The 17936-nt window shown below is 32.6% G+C and overlaps 2 protein-coding genes across 4 annotated transcripts; one reads left to right on the top strand and one right to left on the bottom strand.

The window, feature by feature from the left end:
• Positions 1-876: 876 nt before the first annotated feature.
• LOC113874844 lies at positions 877-4571 on the bottom strand. The gene is made up of 4 exons (XM_027513057.1): positions 4517-4571; positions 2632-2796; positions 1349-2023; positions 877-1250 (listed from the first exon to the last, which is right to left on the bottom strand). The coding sequence occupies exons 1-4, from the start codon at positions 4569-4571 to the stop codon at positions 877-879; spliced, it is 1269 nt and encodes a 422-aa protein (XP_027368858.1).
• Positions 4295-15981, top strand: LOC113846874 (FKBP12-interacting protein of 37 kDa). 3 transcript variants are annotated; one of them, XM_027475590.1, is made up of 15 exons: positions 4295-4474; positions 4606-4649; positions 4725-4764; positions 4850-4917; positions 5012-5079; positions 5189-5225; positions 5493-5580; positions 5706-5770; positions 5866-5943; positions 8790-8837; positions 12244-12297; positions 13032-13193; positions 13568-13637; positions 13916-13971; positions 15662-15981. In XM_027475590.1, exons 2-15 carry the CDS (start codon positions 4623-4625, stop codon positions 15815-15817), a joined length of 1017 nt encoding a protein of 338 aa, XP_027331391.1. In that variant the 5' UTR covers positions 4295-4474; positions 4606-4622; the 3' UTR covers positions 15818-15981. The 3 variants fall into 3 exon arrangements, with proteins under 3 accessions (XP_027331391.1, XP_027331389.1, XP_027331390.1); XM_027475588.1 differs by having other exon boundaries at positions 4295-4438; positions 4578-4649; XM_027475589.1 differs by having other exon boundaries at positions 4295-4438.
• Positions 15982-17936: the final 1955 nt, after the last annotated feature.

The raw sequence follows: 17936 nt of genomic DNA on the forward strand, positions 1-17936 counted from the left end.
ATACATTCAAGATGAGCCTGGACCATCAGACATGCATCCTATAGAGTCTGGTATTGATCTTAATGCTGAGTTTGGTGCGGTTGCTGATTTAGGAGAGGTTCGTCAGAACCCTCATCGAGGAGCTCGAGATAGACAGAGGCAATGCATCTTGACTCCAGAGGATCATGATCATCAGGCACATATGGGAGGACAACAATGACACTTTTATGTGTAGTATTTTATTTTAGATCACATATGTATTGTTCATGACTTGTATGCTTTTTCTGGTTATTAATTTGAAAACAACCTTTGTCTTGATCATGAGTACTATGCTTTCTTTACAATAATTAATGACAATTAGGATAAACAACAATATCATTTAACAAATACATAAATTATGCATTAAAGAAAATAAAATATTACAAACCCTAACATGTATGAAATGCTTAACCAACATTGTTTTGTTGAGGACAGTGACGTCTATTATGACCTACTTCGTTACATTTAGAACACCTTTGTCTAGTTTGTGACTCAACCCAATCCATTTCATTCCTAATATGAGTTGACTTTGGTCGGCTTTTACCTCTTGCTTTGTCAACATCAGGTACTAACTTCCATTCAGTATTTGTAAGGATGTTGCATTCATTTCCAAGGGGGAACCACTGTGGGGAGTATGCATTTACAACATATTGCATTGAATAAACTGGGTCCACATATTGCCAAAAATCGATACTTACAACTATACAGGCTGCTATCACATGTGAACAAGGATATCGATAAGACTGAAATCTTTCACATTCACAGAATCTTCTATCTAATATAACTGTCTATTTGTGTCCACCCCTTTGTGTTATTGGATTAAAAGCTTCTTCAACCTCAAAACTTTTTCTCTGTATGTCATACCGACGAACTTGGTGTGATGAAACTTCTTGTTGATTTTTTTTGAATTTGCAACATCACTTTACGACAAAACATGCTTTCATTGTGAAGGTCAGAGATAGCCTCTTCTCCACGCTTCACAAAATATTCAACCAATCGTCCATAGGTGGCTTTAACTAGGGCATTTATGGGCAGGTTTCTAGCACCTTTCAACACCTTATTTACTGATTCTGAAAGATTTGTGGTCATGTGTCCATAACGTCGTCCTTCACCATCATAACATAATGCCCATTTCTCCTTTGCTATGCAGTCAATCCACCTTTGTATATCTTCAAATTCATTGTGAAATCTAGTTAACTTTTGCTGAAATATGACCTTCGATGGCGTATAACCTTCGTATACAATATTCAAAACATTAAAAGATAGATATATGGATTCAATGCCTATCTAATATTTTAACAATAATCTACATAAAAAGTCTAATATATACCTAATTTGATGAGCTCTTTCTTCAATGCTATATTTTTAAACCAGTGATTAAAGTTGCTGGCAATATGACGAATGCAATATACATGATACGCATTTGGAGGTTGCCAACCAATGTGTGGATTTGACACAACCCCTTTTATACTTTGATGTCTATTTGATATCAAACAAATTCCCGATCTATCGGTAACATGCAAACGAATCAATGCCAAAAACCATTCCCATGCTGACAAGGTTTTTCCTTCAACAATTGTAAAAGCTTTTGGAAGGACACAATTGTTTCCATCTTGAGTTGTTGCAATGAGCAATGTATGACGATACTTACCATATAAGAACGTTCCATCCACTTGTAATATAGGTTTGCAGAATTTAAAAGCCTGATGACATTGTTCGAATGACCAGAATAATCGTTCAAATACTCTACACTTGTTATCCACTTGATGACCAACCACATACTCTTTTGTTTCAATTTTATAAACAGATCCAGGAGAATATAGTTGCATGTATTCTAACCATCGAGGCAAGGTAGCGTATGATTCATCCCAATCACCAAATACTTTAACAATGGCTTTTTGCTTCGCCTTCCATGCTTTTTTATATGAAATTTTGTATCCAAACTGAACACATATTCGCTCTTGTATCAATGAAATATGTACCGATGACTCTTCGTTTACCATTCCTACATAAAAGAAATTTTCTCAAGTTAAGAACAATGTTATTGTAAAAAGGAAAAAACAAATGATATGTCTTACCAATAATGCATGAACAAATTAAATCGGAATCCAACTTTTGATGATATTGAGAAATTCTCATATTGACACATGTATGCGAACCACCCCACCTAGTAATTTTTCACTTGTTTGAATTCTTCAACAATGAAGCCCTCACTCTCCATGGACAACCAGAGGTATGATTTAAGCATTTAGCGTACAAACATGTTAGTTTAGACTCAGCCACAAAATAACTTTGATGAATCTTCATTGCGTAATGTTTTAACGCATTTTTCACATCTGCTTTACTGTCAAATAATAAACCAACAAATAAAGGATCTCCTTCAACCCATGAATTGATTTCTTGAAGATGTTCTTCATTCATTTCTTGATCAGGATATTCCCAATTAATATACTTATACTTTGGAGTAACATTTCAAAAAGGAATTACAGTATCTCCTGCATTATATTTAGCATGAATATATAAATATATAACTACAAAAAAAACACCTTATATTTAGCATGAATATATAAATATATAACTACAAATTTTTTTTTAATAATTATTCCACATTACCTGCTACATTTTCAACTACTTGTATATTTAAGTTGGAATGAAACTCGTCTTCAACATCAGTAGAAGAAGAACTGCCTAACGAAATTTCTGCTGCTTCATCATCTCTATCAGTGTAACTCTCATAATCTGAGTTTTCATTATCCTCATCAACATCATTCCTAACTCCTTTATTGCAACAAATTTATCAGTTATAATTCAATCAATTACATATATTACTTTAAAGATATTACAACATAAATAATTTTACCTTCATTATAATCACAACTCACAAGGGTCTTATCATTTTATTGTGAAAGTGATAAATTTACATTCATCGTCTGTAAAGGCACTGATGAACTTCCACCAACAACAATATCTACATATAACTCAATAATATTTCTACCTGATTGTTGTTGAAATGCACTTATCATGCAATCAATATCTTCATCATCACATATATCTAAAGCTGTATACTGTCTAATATTTTCATCAATCAAAAAATGAGAAATTAATCTAGAAATAACTTGATTATGGTTAAGATTAAGTTTCAAATGAATTTTTTTTTCAATGTTTCATAACTTATTCCTCGTTTTATCTGAATCACTTTCTTATTTCCTTCAAAACTCACTCCTTCAGTTCATTCATAGATTCTACCACTCCAATATATAATAATAAGAATTCCACTCATCCTGCATTTAAAAAAATAAACTTTATTTAATATTTACATTTTACAATAATTAACATAAATAAAAAAAACAGTACTCATTAATTAATTAATTTTACAATTTTTAATTAAAATTAACTAAATTCATATAATAAAAATTAAATAATAAAATTATTAAAATAAACATACCTGATTTTCTTCTAATTTGCTCGCCAACGGTGAAGGGATGAGAGGTGAGTTGGGGTATATATAAGGTTTAAATTTCGCCACTAAAATCGCGAAATTAAGCAAAATGTTGACAGATGTCAGGTTCCCATTTATTTCGTCAATTTTGTGGCAAAATTTATTTAAAATTAAATTCAGAAACATATTTTCGCCATCAAATATGCGAAATTCTTCTATTCGTGACACATGTCAAATTTTTATTAATTTTGCCAAGAGAGTTGCAAAATTTAATTAAGAATAATAATAAAAAAAATAATTTTGCCAGGAGAGTTGCGAAACTTAATTAGGATAATAAAAAAAAAACTTTTGCCAAATAATATGGTGAAACTTCCTGCCACGTAGCCCAAAAAATTCCAGACAAGTAAATTGTTTCAGATTATCTATAAATCAATAAATTGTTTTTTTATTTACAATATTAAAATAAATTTGCCAACATATAAAATCCTTAAGAGTTAAGATGCCAGTGACAATGACATTATAAAACTGTTCATCCTTTCCATTTCTTACCAAAATGTTTCAACATATATTGTTCTACTAGTTTGCTAACATGACAACTTAGGTAAAATAAGTCTATCATATTTTTTTCTCTCTTGGTTGATAGTCAATACTAATAGATATATATATTTTTTACAATTTATTACTTTAAATTTCTAATGATTAAAAATAATGTTATTAGTTTGCTAAAAAAATTAAAGGGTGATTTTTCCATTAAAATGAAACCCCAGAAATGGGTGTTTGGGCCGGAACCCAATATTTTCGTTACAGTATATTTGTTCAAAAGAGAGGAACAGGCCGCAACAAAAACAGTGATCTTATCGTCCAAGAGAGAAGCAAGGATCAACTAACGGGTTAGTAGCAAAGAAAACCGAGTGCTGTGTCTTAGCTTTCTTTCGCTTCGCCTTGCTGAGATTGCAGTGCTCTCTCACCTTTCAGATTAGGGTTCGGTCTTCTTTAGTTAAATTCGCAGATCTATTGGTCTGTTTGCTTGATTGTTCTTTGTAATTGCCCTGCGTGCACTTGCCCTCTCGCATTGCTGTGTTGTGCTTTTAGTAGCAGCCTGTTTCGTTCGCATTTGCGGCTACGCTTTGTTCACTCTTCATCCCTAGGGTTTCTAAAGTTCGCGATGGCTTCCCCTACTCATTTCGACGATGTAATTTCTAACATTATCATTCCTCGCCACTGACTTTCTCATGCGCACTTTGTTTAATTTTGTTTTCGAACGCAGGACTTTGATTTTGGAGGCGGTTTTGGCGGAACGCATTCAGGTTTTGCTTTTGTTTTTAAACACGCATGGTATTGTTCATATTTTTGCGATTGTTTTTGTTTTTTGAGTTGAAATTGATAGTGCAGGTAATAAGAGGTCCTCTCCTGACTATGACGATGAAGATTACGACAATGATCCTTTTGGACAGAAGAAGGTAACAGTTAACCAATCCTTGACACTTGCTCTATCAATTATTCGAGTGTTAAAAGTGAAAATCTAAACTGCAAGTTGTGCTGTTCCTCGTTCAGGCGAAATCAAAAGCTGAAGAAGCTGCTTCTGGTGTGACAACGGGAATGATTTTGTCTCTTCGCGAGAGGTAGCACTCAGTCTAGCTGGTTGAAGATAGATATTATACTCTTTTAAAATTGCGTGAAACTGTTTGAGCCAAAAATTTAAAAATTTTCCGTGGATTTTGTTTTTCGCAGTCTTCAGAACTGTAAGGATACGCTTGCTACATGCCAGGTATGTTTTACTCTCTATAATGTTGTTTGCTTCTGGTCAAAGAATTTGAACTTCTGTAATCAAGCAGTTAGAATTTTTTGTTTGTTAGCTCTATGAATGATGTAAGATAGAATGTTCATACAACCTGCCTTTTATTAGTTAGAGAGAATTCCCTTAGCTGATGGAGTTGAGTGTCTTACGCACACACCCTGGCACAAAGTTCCGTATATGGGTTGAGTTGTACTTTTTTCTGTCCTAAAACGTTTGCTGGATCATTGCATATTCCAGAATGAACTTGAGGCTGCAAAATCTGAGATTCAAAAGTGGCACTCTTCATTTCAAAATGAACCTTTTATACCTGCTGGGGCTACTCCAGGTTAGTTTATGTTTGGTTTTTTGCAAGGGACATGCGGGTTTATTATTCAAGATCAGGTTCTGTTTACAGTTGTTCTGTGTTTTGAATATACATCAAAGCATTTATTTCTTCTTTCTACTTTATAGCACCGAAACTGGTGATTAATTATCTTCAAGCTCTGAAATCATCTGAAGAGTCTTTAAGAGAGCAGGTTCAGAATCTAATTTTCCTTTTTTGTGTTTCAAAATGATTCATTATATGTTGATCGTACTTCATCGATCCTTTCACTTGTCTACTGGTTATCAGCTTGAAAAAGCAAAGAAAAAGGAGGCTGCATTCATTGTCACATTTGCAAAACGGGAACAAGAAATAGCAGAGTTGAAGGTTGGTAATAATATTCTGAAAATGAGGTTCTTATCCTTTACAACATATGTCTTTGTTATTTTATTTATTTTGTGTTTCCTAGAACATGGGAGTAAATTCCTTTTTTCCCTTAATATAAAATATATTTTGCTTGATATCTGCAATGCCTTTTCAACTGAAGTTACTGCAAAACTTTAGAAAACCTTGAATCATGAAGGTTTTTTATTTATCACTTATTGTTGTGCTTGGCTGTTAGAAAGTAGAAAGTATTTGCACTGCTGAAATTGAATTTTCTTTAGAAATTTGATCTTAGTAGTAAAATGAAAGCTTACCAATGTTATGAATATCAATGCTACTGTGAGTTTGGAAGGGTGGAGTGGTCTTGATTAGTTGATTCCGGGACGAACTTATTTATGCTTGGATCATGTTCAGATATCTTGCTTAGTCATGGATTGGTATGATCTTATGATCCTGCTGAACACCTTAGCCACAAGATGCACTTGGGTGAACTCTCAAATTTCAAAAAAGGCCTGTATCCCCCTGAAGATGGTGGCAAAAAGCAATCCTTGTCCTTGCTGCTGCTTGGCTTGCAGTGACCTTGGCTGCAACCAAAATCTACAATTAAAATTTGATATTGATTTTCTATAACGGGCTGTGGGTTTCTTACACAAAGCGGGATGGTGCTAGGCAATACAGAAACCTACAATTAAAACCAATGATGTCAAAAACCTTGCTGCAGCTGTATCTCTTGCTTTGTGGGTCCTGCTGGTGTTGACAATGGTGGGAAGTGACTTGGGAGAGATGAGAGATCCCTTGAATTTTAGTAAAAAACAAAAACAGTTTTTACCCTCTACATTCTTTCCCCCTGAAATACTAGACAATGGGTTACAGATCTTAACCAATTCTTATACTAAATATAAAAATATAAATGTACTAATATCTAACAGGTATAAAGTAAATTAGGGTATAGATGTGAAATAATACCCATAATATATTTTGAATAAGGGTTTATATGGGAGTTAATTGTGATTTAAAAGGGATTTTGCATATTTATGCTCAACATTTTATAGGTATATATATTTAATATAATTCAATGCTAAATGTAGGATCTTCTGTTCCTTGATTATCTACAGTTTGACAACCTTGATTATCTATGTTAGAATGTTTACTTAATTTTCAAGAATGAGTTCTTTACTTGACTAATGGTTGTTAGCAATGTGAAGATATCAGTAATTCTAGGCCTCAATATTTTATTAGTCCAGAGTTGCTCAGGCTCTAGAATGGGATATACCTTCTAGTACCCCATCCCATTGAGTTGGTAGTAACCAGCATGGGGTGATAAAGAAATACTTGGGAGTTGGGATGAATATATTGTAATGATAAAATTATAATGTACATAGGAAGATAGAACCTTTTTAAGATGAAAGTTAGTAGTGTTGAAAATCAAGTCTCCTATAAGTGTGTGGCCTAAAGGACATTTTAGCCTATGCAAAAAATGTTTGCTTTCATGCTATCTCTCTTGTAACTTGTGCAATGAATTTCCTATGGGTAAACCATACGCACCCTAAATTATTAGGTGAAGACTCAAATGGTTTTATATCTAATATCATAGTTATTGTTATTGATAGCTATACTCTGTACAATCATGGCAGTATGGGTAAACCATACGCACCCTAAATTATTAGGTGAAGACTCAAATGGTTTTATATCTAATATCATAGTTATTGATAGCTATACTCTGTACAATCATGGCAGTGTGGGTTGAAGTGTCCTTTCACCTTTGGCTTTAACAAATCTGCAATAGTGGATTTTGCCACTGTGGTGGTTTTGTGGCCCAAGAAAATGCATGTTTTGAAGAGTGAAAATGGACCAAATTCCTCTTTTCCCCTCAAAACAACACAATTTTGAGGGTTTTTTAAAGGCTAAAATAATAGACTCCCTTTTCAAAATGCTTGAAAAACCTATCCTGGCCCCAACACCTCCCCCCCCCCCCCCTTTTTCTCTTTTTCCCCCACATTTTCTCTTATCCCCTTCTCTGTTCAAGAATCCCTTCCTTATCATCTCTGTTCTGCTCGTTTGCTGTGGGACTTATTTCCAGTGGAGCGACCCACTACTGGTGGATTTTCTGGTGACATCCATCTCCTTTTTTTTCTGCCTTCTGTTGTTGCCTCTGTTCTGTTTTCTGTTGTTTTCTTCTCTGCAATAGTGGACAGCAAGCAGTGATATTATCTCAATTCTCAAGAGTGAAGACCATAGTTACTGGTTATGGCATACTCTCCAGTAAGTGGTACACCCGGGGTATGGGTATGTGACCTTCTAAGTATGTGGTACATGGGGAATATACATAGTTGGTATGCTATTTGGGTTCACACTTCACAGTACACTTTCATATCTTATGATATCTTTTTGTATATTAGAATATTGCAGAAAACCTTATAAAATCTTTTGAATATATCATGGAATCAATTAGTTTACCATTTTAAAAAAAAAATAGTGTTAGCTTGTTGTTTGATATGTTGTATATTTTTAAAAATACGTTTTAAATTATCAATTGTTTGACTGCAATTCAAGTACACTCAAACTAACGAATTGTGAATCAATATCTTTATTGGTTCAGTGATTAGTATGCTTTCTAAACTATTGGTATGAAGCACATGAAATGTCAAGAAAAGCTGGAAACTGATACATTCTGTTCTGATCATTTTAACCTTACCATATGATTGTTAGTCTTCTCTTGATCAGAAAGTTCAAAGCCACTGGCATTTTACAGATTTTAATAGTTTATTTATTAAAATTGTAAAATTTCATTTATTGTTATTATTAGTTTTAATTTTATTTTCTTTATTTTGCTGTCTTAATTTTTCCAGTCTGCTGTACGGGACCTGAAAGCTCAACTCAAGCCAGCATCAATGCAGGTATTGCTTACAATACAAGTGTTTTAAGTGTATCTCTAAAAAATGATTTTTATCAATTGATTTCAGAAGACCACTAGTTTTCTAACTTCTTTGAACCATTTAGAAGTTATTTGATTGCTTCCTTGCTTGTACTTCTGTTTTTTGTTAGATTTTATGTTGTATGCAATGTTATCAATGGCGGATGATGGCTCATGGTAGAAACCAAAAAAACTACCATAAAGTTATGGCAGCCACCATGGCGGGTTATGACAGATATAATAAAATATATAAAAGCTATTATAGTTTGCATATATAATATTTATGTATACAGAAATTTAATATAAATGCTCAAGAAATTCTCAAGATTACATTATCATCATTCCAAGTAACAGTAACAGTGTAAATGACAAAAACACTGCAGCATGGATGTTATATTTAACAAAAAATGCTAAAACAGAGCTTGAACAGCAAAACCAGCAAAACAGAGGATGAGCAGCAAAACAGATCTTGAACAGAAAAGCAAGAATGATCAGTGAATAGTGAAATAGAGCTCAAACTGAAAAGCAGAGGAGATGCCGGAAAAACTGATTTTTCCGGCGAAATGGAGTGGGTGAGTCAGTGAGGATGGGAGAAATTGCTAAGTTGAGGTTTCGACTTTTTGTGCAAAGAGGAAGAGTGTGGAGGAAGATGAAATATATGTTTTATTAATGATAAATGACCTATCTACCCTTAAAAATAATCAAAACAGTGTGTTTTAAGAAAAACAAAAAAGGGTTTTTTCCTTTCTCCAAAATTGCACAATAGCACCTGCGACTTCTCCCTATTTTGGCCGCAAACCACCCGCAACCACTGAGATGTGACAAATGCCGCACGATGTGGTGGCAGTGGCGGCCGATGGCTGCTCCTCACTAGCACGATAGCACTGCTATTAACAACTCAGCTCAAGGTTTTCCTGCGTGGGTCAACCTCTGGACTGGTTCAGGTTTGCAGTCCAACCCTGCCAAAACGCTGTTTTTCCTAATTTCCGCCATGGCTGCCGTTACCGCCATGCGCGTAACAGCGCCATGGCACCACCATGGAAAACACTAATGCTGTAACGGTGGGGTTAAAAACTGTCACCAAATGGCTGCCATTTAACAACACTGGTTGGGGGTCTCATCTTATTAGTAGAAATGTATACACTATATTATCAAATGCTGAATATAGATATCAAGTTAATAGTGTGGCTTTTGGACTTGCTCTGGTTATTCATTTGCAAAGTTTAATTATGTTCTGCTGTGAATAAACAGTGCAAAGCTTCCTTGGTTGTCATTCTGTAAATACTCATTTTCTTTGTGTCTTCCCTTATCTTTTGGACCTGCCTTTTTCACTTATCAAGATAACAGTGTAGCTTTTTGACCTGCACTGTGTATTTATTTGCAAAGTTTTTTATAACTGAATTGATTTATTCAACTTTAAATAGGGAAAGAATTGTATTTTTCCTCCCTGAAATTGAAGACATCATTCCTCAAGAAATTTTCCTGAGTTTAATTATGTTCTGTAGTAAATAAACAGTGCAAAGTTTCCTTGGTTGTCATTCTGTAAATACTCATTTTCTTTGCGTCTTCCCTTATCCTCTGGACCTGGCTTTTGCTACATCATATGCTACAACAACTGGGTTGTTTACAATCTTTTATATTACATAAAAAAAGCTTTAAGGTTGTTCATCTTTGTCTGTTGAACAATAAAATCCAGGAGGTCAATATTATCTGTAACTGTTCATTTTTTTGGGGTCTTTGGTCCAGTTATTTAGATGTTTATATCAGTAACTGTAACAAATGAGTAATATATTGATATTGAGTTTAATGAAGGCAGTGTTGTTAAATGGCGGCCATGGCGGAATTCGGTGGCTGTTTTTGACCCCGCCGTTACACCGTTACCGTTTTCTGACGTTTTTCAATGGCGGCGCCATGGCGGCCGTTACGCGCATAGCGGTAACAGCAGCCATGGCGGAAAATGTAAAAAAAATAGCGTTTTTGTGGGAAAAATTGAGTTGGGCCATTGATTGGACCTGCTCCAAAAAGATAATCCGTGAGCCCAAACCCTAAATCACATATTTTCTTCCTTTCTTCATTGATGTTGTGCCACTGTGGAGCATCGGTGGGCTATTGTGCCACTGTGGAGCAGTGGTTCGCCACCTGCTGCTGCTGTGAAGTATTTCTTCGTAGGGGTTAAGCCCTAGTTGTAGTGTTGAAGTGTAATAGAGAAAGAGAGCGAAATTCTAATCTTGCCCTTGTTTTATGTATTTTAGGGTTTTTTAAGGGAAAATAGATAGCGAAATTCCAATCTTGCCCTTGCTTTATGTATTTTAGGGTTTTTTAAGGGCAAAATAGACTTTTTCCACTTAAAATTTTTACCTTCTCTTTTCAAGCGGTAAATGTTCTGAAGGGTAAAATATTTAGGGTTCTCTACACTGTTTTTCTTCCTCCTTCTCTAAAGCCAATTTCTCCTTCACCATTTTCACCAGAGAAGACATCCTTTCTGGCTGTTTTTCGGCAATTGTGAGTGGAAGGCCCTGTTTTCCGACGTCCATTTTCTATTGTGTCTCTGGGCTCTGTCCCTCTTTCTTAGTTTTTTCCTCTCCTATTTTTTTTCAGTTCTGTTTTTCCCTCTCCCACTCTGTTTTACTCTCATTTTTTTCGTTTTTCCTTATTATTTTGTTTTCTTGTTTCTATTTTTCTGTTTTCACTTCCAAGTTTTTTTCTCCATATTTATTTTAATTCTCTACTTTTCTGTTATAACTTCAGCTTATTGTTCCCTCTTTCTTAGTTTTTCCCTCTCCTATTTTTTTTTTTTCAGTTATGTTTTTCCCTCTCCCATTCTGTTTTACTCTCCCATTTTTTTCGTTTTTCCTTATTATTTTGTTTTCTTGATTCTATTTTTCTGTTTTCACTTCCAAGTTTCCTTCTCCATATTTATTTTAATTCTCTACTTTTCTTTTATAACTTAAGTTTTTTTTCACTATTGTACAACCATTTTATTCTTTTTTTCTCAAAACCTTCTTTTTATATGTAGTTAGTTTTCTACTTTTATATCACATTTTGTAATATATATATATATGACCGCCATTATTCCGCCATAACCCGCCATGGCATCCGCCATAATTTTATGGCAGTTTTTGTTTTCCGCCGTAACCCGCCATCCGCCATTGATAACATTGAATGAAGGTGACTCTGCTATACTTTTACTGCTTAATTTATTGTCAATGTTCTTATATTTGTGGCATGTGTGTTAATATCTTCATTCCTCATGTGTATTAGATTAGTTGAAACTTTAAAATTAATGCTGCTGTGTAACTTACAAATCTATTGGGCTGTATTTCATTTTACTTTTTTGGCTCTCCCCAAAATGGTAGTGCTGTATTTCCTTTTGCTATTTTTTTTTGCAGGCAAGGAGGTTGTTACTAGATCCAGCAGTTCACGAAGAGTTCACACGGCTTAAGGTTTGTGATTAAACTTTGTTCTGATTTCTTTCTAATGTATCAAACTTGGTCTTCTGACACATAAGGAAGTGGGGATTGAGTCGTATCTCATGTTGTATTTGGAAAATATTAGTCCTAGTTGTAGATTTATCGTGACAGAGATGTGTGAAGATTTGTCATCCTTTTCATCCTCTATGAACATTGCTCTTTCTTTTATTTCCCCTTCTTAATTGTAGTTCCATTCTTTGTTCACTGGAAAACTTGCAAAGACATTTTACTACCTCAGAGCTCAGATAATCGGATGTAACAAAATGAAATGGAACTTATTTTTTTTATAAAATTTTGAATGGAAGAGGGTAAACATGCTTCCTAGTTTGAGCATGGGTTCAATTACAAACCATAAATGCTAACGTGTATAAATGGGGTTTTCAGCTGGCAATTATTAATACTCACTTTCAAATTTCAGTGATGAATCCAGAGGGAGCTAACTGAAGCTTCTGAAATGTGTGTACCTTATAGACATGTCTACTGTTGATATCTAATGGTTCAGATTTAGTATGTGTTGATGGCTTTCTCTTGTGGTTTAAGATAATATATTATTGTACATGTTTTATTTATTTCTAAAGTATTATATGATTTGCATATCCTCTTTTCTTGAATGTATTAGCAATTTATTTTAGTAGTTTATTGACGTTATTTACATTGGTGATTTACTCCTTTAAGTGTATCTTACAAGAGTTCCAATCTTAACATAGAATTTAGTTGAGGAAAAGGATAAAAAGGTAAAGGAGTTGCAAGATAACATTGCTGCTGTAAATTTTACACCCCAAAGCAAGATGGGGAAGATGCTGATGGCTAAGTGTAGAACCCTACAGGAGGAAAACGAGGAGATTGGGAATCAAGCTTCTGAGGGCAAGGTGACGAGGCTCTATTACTTGCTTTATGCTTCTAAGTTCCAACTGTTATTTGTTTCCTTTTTAATCTCATTCATTTGGGAGCTGGTTTTCTCCTTCCCTGATTTAGCAAGGGTCATAAACACATACACACAGGGAGAGAGAGCATACATTTGTATTAGTGAAATGCTTTACCATGTTTTTTTTATACAAATAACATGTGCAGATGGAAAAAAAAGTTCAGGGCATTTAGTGACTGGAAGTAATGTTACATGTGTTAACTATTAAACGCAATTAAGCTTAATTTACTTAATATTTTCTTCAAATATTGGCTGTTGCTTAATTGATGCTGACAGTCTTATTTTTTCTGCCATGTTTTTTATTCTCTTGGTGCACAGATGCATGAATTAGCTATGAAACTTTCGTTGCAGAAATACCAAAATGCAGAACTAAGAAGTCAATTTGAAGGTCTGTTGTTTGGTGATTTCATCACACTATGTTTTGGCATTTTAGTGCTTTGACCCTTTACCCTAGATTCTCAGTGTCTTCTAGTTTCCTGTCACTTTATCAGATTGATTAAAGTTTATTTATAATCATGTGTTAATATTCATTCCAAATGTCCTACCACAGATCAATAATATTATTGTGGGGGCTATAAAATAAGGCGTTCAAAGTAATAGAGATATCTATAATTATTTCTGTGCATTAGCAATTTGTGTAATCTTAATCCTTAAAATTGACTACAGGGTTGCAGAAGCATATGGATGGATTGACAAATGATGTGGAAAGATCCAATGAAATGGTTTCCCCTTATCCCTACCTTCACATTTTAATGTTATTTAAATATTTCACTGCATGTTTGCTTTGCCATTAGGCTTTATTTGTTTCTTACTAAACAATGTTTCTGAGAACTGTAGATTAGTGTTATTGTAGGAAAAAAACCTCAACAAAACTTGTGTTGGGAAAAAACATTTATATGGTATTCTTGCATCATGGGCAATTTAACAAACTAATGAAATAAATTTCATTTAGTTTCTAATGAGTGATATACAATTTTTTGGGTTTACATTTATGCAATCAAAGCTTTAATTTTTAAATTAATGAAAAAAATCATTCTAAAATTAAAGTCTTAGACGTGAAACAACTGAGTATAATTTTTCATGGATAATTTTTTACTTCAAATGTGAAATTTTAGCTGCTCATTTGTTTTTAAATTGTTGATAATAATATAATTAAAAATTTTCAATAATTGTTTTATTTAAAACACACATATTGGACATATCTAGTGAGTAGTTTTTTAATGGGAGATGATGGATAAATCTTGACCAACAACTATACATTAATGATCAAAGATTAAAAGATATTTGATGATCACTTTAAAATGTCACAGGACTTTTATGTTTTAGTCTGAACCATTTATGATTAGATTTATTGGTCAAGATTCATTATCTCACTTTCATATTAGAAATTCCTTTCATTTGATACGTTGCCTATATATGTGTCTTATTTTTTGCCATGTTGTCATTTTTTGAAGATTTTATGATCTTTCATTGGCAGCAAATTTTTGGTTTTCTATTGGAAAAGTTTGCGAAAGTTCAAATGCTTTTAAGTTTACCCTACTGAGAAAGTGTTTTCCAATGTAATATATTCTTTGGTCAAAGTACCAACTTGAAACCTATACTGCCCCTGAGCTTCATTAATCAGTTTTGGAATATGGGATTGTGTTTGCATGGGAGATGCATTTTGAATGTTTTCAGCTGGTTTGGGTACAAAATTGAAAAGGGCGTTTGCATATGTTGTAATTCAGAAACCCCTGTTTGAATGGAAATAACAATTGTTACTTTTGTTTGAAGTTCAATTGTAGACAATCCTCTTTTTGTACGGTTTTTCACTTTTTCTCCTATTTATAATGGTTAAACAATAGGGTCAACCGTTAGATTGAACTGGGTTGGTTTAATGGTCTTTGGGTTCGATTATTGCTGGTGTGTAAGTCATCTGTAGCTTAGTAAGGGTCAACCTATCCGCTTCTGTAATTTTATATATATATATATTTATAATTTTACATGGAAGAAGTAATTTTGCCCAATACTATAACCGAGACAATCTTTAATTACTTGGCTTAAGTATGTTTTTTCTTGAAGCTGGCTCAACTATTTTTTTGCTAGTGCCTATAAAAATTTTAATCATGAATTTTATAATTTTTGTAGACTACAAAATTTAAATAGGAACTAAATTTTAAAAACAGTACATTTTCAGGCATGAAAAATATATTTAAGTCAAATTACTTTTTAATAAATATATCTACGCATGATATCCATTCACCATTCTTTTAAAATCTCCCACTGTCTCAAAATTATATTTTTCTTGTGAAAGTAATTCCCATTTGATATCGAAGTATACGTTATGTTATTTGGGATTTACTCTGTTGAATTTTTGTTTACACGTTTGAGGAAATAACTTTAGTATCCCAACTTCAATGGGTTTGAATGCAGGTGTTTATGTTGCAAGATAAATTAGAAGAGAAGGATCAGGAGATCCAAAGACTGAAAGATGAGTTGCAACGAAAAAGCGTCGTGGAGGACGGGAGAACAGATCCATCATCTAATAGGAATGAAGATGAAGCTACACCTACGGAAGAGGCTAACTGATATCTCTTTTGACTTGAAGGTTTTGTCAGAGACAGTTAATTCTTTCTTTTGTATTCACTAATAGTTGTATATTGCGTTAAGTCCAATTTATAATTCGAAATTTTTCTTGGCGAATGACAATTTTATATACGCAAGAGGAATGATTTTCCTATTGCGCCGCAGTCCATATGGAATATGCTCGTGGTTCCTGTGGTACTCGTGACAATTAGATCTTTAGAAATTTATGGTGTTTTTTTTTATTTTTTTTTATTTTTTTTATTTTTTTTATGAAATAGAATATTATGTTAGAAACGATGGTGGTGTAGTCTCGTTTATCATTCAAATTGTCGAGAATTAATCCATCTCCAGTCTCAGTTCTAATGCGGGCGCACTGAAATAGCTGTCCGTGTCAATATACGCCATATGATGATGTTATAATGGTGCCATTGGGGATCAGCCAAAAATCAGTGTAATCTACCCACGAGGCAATTCCAGGTCAACGACAAAAAAAGGTTTAAGAATTACGATACTGGGGACGATTTCCATCAGCAATTATATTTTGTAACAATTGTGATGTTGCTGTGATCCGCCGGTTTGTACCCGCAAGATGAGAATATGATAATAAGAGGGTGTTTTGTCTGGAATAGAATATTAAATACTAATTTTGAAGTAAACATAATGCATGAACTTTTTAAACTAGTTCTAAGTCGATTTTTTTTTTTCCATTTTTGAGTTAAATTGTTCTACCAGTTTTTCAGTTCAACCAGCTAGTCCAGTTTGATTTATAAATTTGATAGTAACCTATCTCCCTCTAATTTGATGGAATATGATGATTTGCAAGAGCCGTTATCTGTTTAGACGGAGATACATGTGAATGAGTTTCAAGCTGGGTGCAATGCGGATTTAAAGATAGGAAAGTTAAACGCACAAGAAATAAAACTGGTTCGAGTAAAAAAAATATGGTAAAAATATTATTAGAAAAAAAATAATACATTTTTAAAAATAAAATAATAAATATAAAACTTTAAATATGTTTTTTTTTTTTTCTGTGAGCATGTCCCGTGTTAACATAAATCATGTATATCTTGAACGATTTGTATATTAAAATAAAAATGATGTATTTCAAGTTTTATATATTTTTTATTTTATTTCTAAAAAAATCCATAAAAATAGGTTAAATTAATCTGAACTTTATAAGTCTCAGCTTAAACCTATTTTGAAATTTGAAATTTGAAATTTAAGATTTAAATTTAATTCAATATAGGCATTTTTTAAGGTCTCACTTGAGTTTCCTAAATTTGACATAAAATTTATTTTAGAAAAAAATTATAATTTTTAAATAAATCTATAAATTACATCAAAATATTTTAATAAAATTAAATTTATATCAAGACAATAAAATAAAATCTTTAAATAGACTAACAAGTACAATTTTATAAACTATAACTACAATTTTCGTCAAATGTGGAATTTACTAACATACTTCCCTAAAAACGAGTGTATATTAACACTGTGTTGTTACCATACTTTCTTTTCGTTAAAAAAATTAACATATTATTATTTTATTTTTTAAATACATCCAAGGTATAAGTTGCTAAATTAATAAACAAAATATTCAAAACAATTAACATATTATTATTTTATTTTTTAAATACATCCAAGGTATAAGTTGCTAAATTAATAAACAAAATATTCAAAACTTATAAAAAAAATATAAACAAATTAATTAGTTAAGTTTAAATTTCAAAATTAATTGAGTTAATCTCAAACTTTAAATTTGACACATTTAAATACATAGTCAAGCTTGAACTTTTTTTTTTTCATAGGCTAAACTTAAATGTTAAACACTTGACTCACATTCGCTCGTTTGTACGTTACGTTACTGAGTGCTTCAAAGATATCAATTAAAATAAATATTAAATATCTTTTATGTTCTATCTTTCATTTATTATGTTTAATATTTTTTTATAAAAATAATATTCTCAATTTTATAAAATTCTAGTATTGTCTGTAATTTTATTTATAAAAGATAAATAAATAATTTATTAAAATTAATAAAAATAATTATATATCATAATATATATTATATTTAAAAAGCAAAATATTAAATACTTAAATGAATGATTTATTTATTAAATAA

The sequence above is a fragment of the Abrus precatorius genome, unplaced genomic scaffold (genome assembly GCF_003935025.1).
Source record: "Abrus precatorius isolate BTA unplaced genomic scaffold, Abrus_2018 Scaffold8, whole genome shotgun sequence".
Classification (NCBI taxonomy): Eukaryota; Viridiplantae; Streptophyta; class Magnoliopsida; order Fabales; family Fabaceae; genus Abrus; species Abrus precatorius.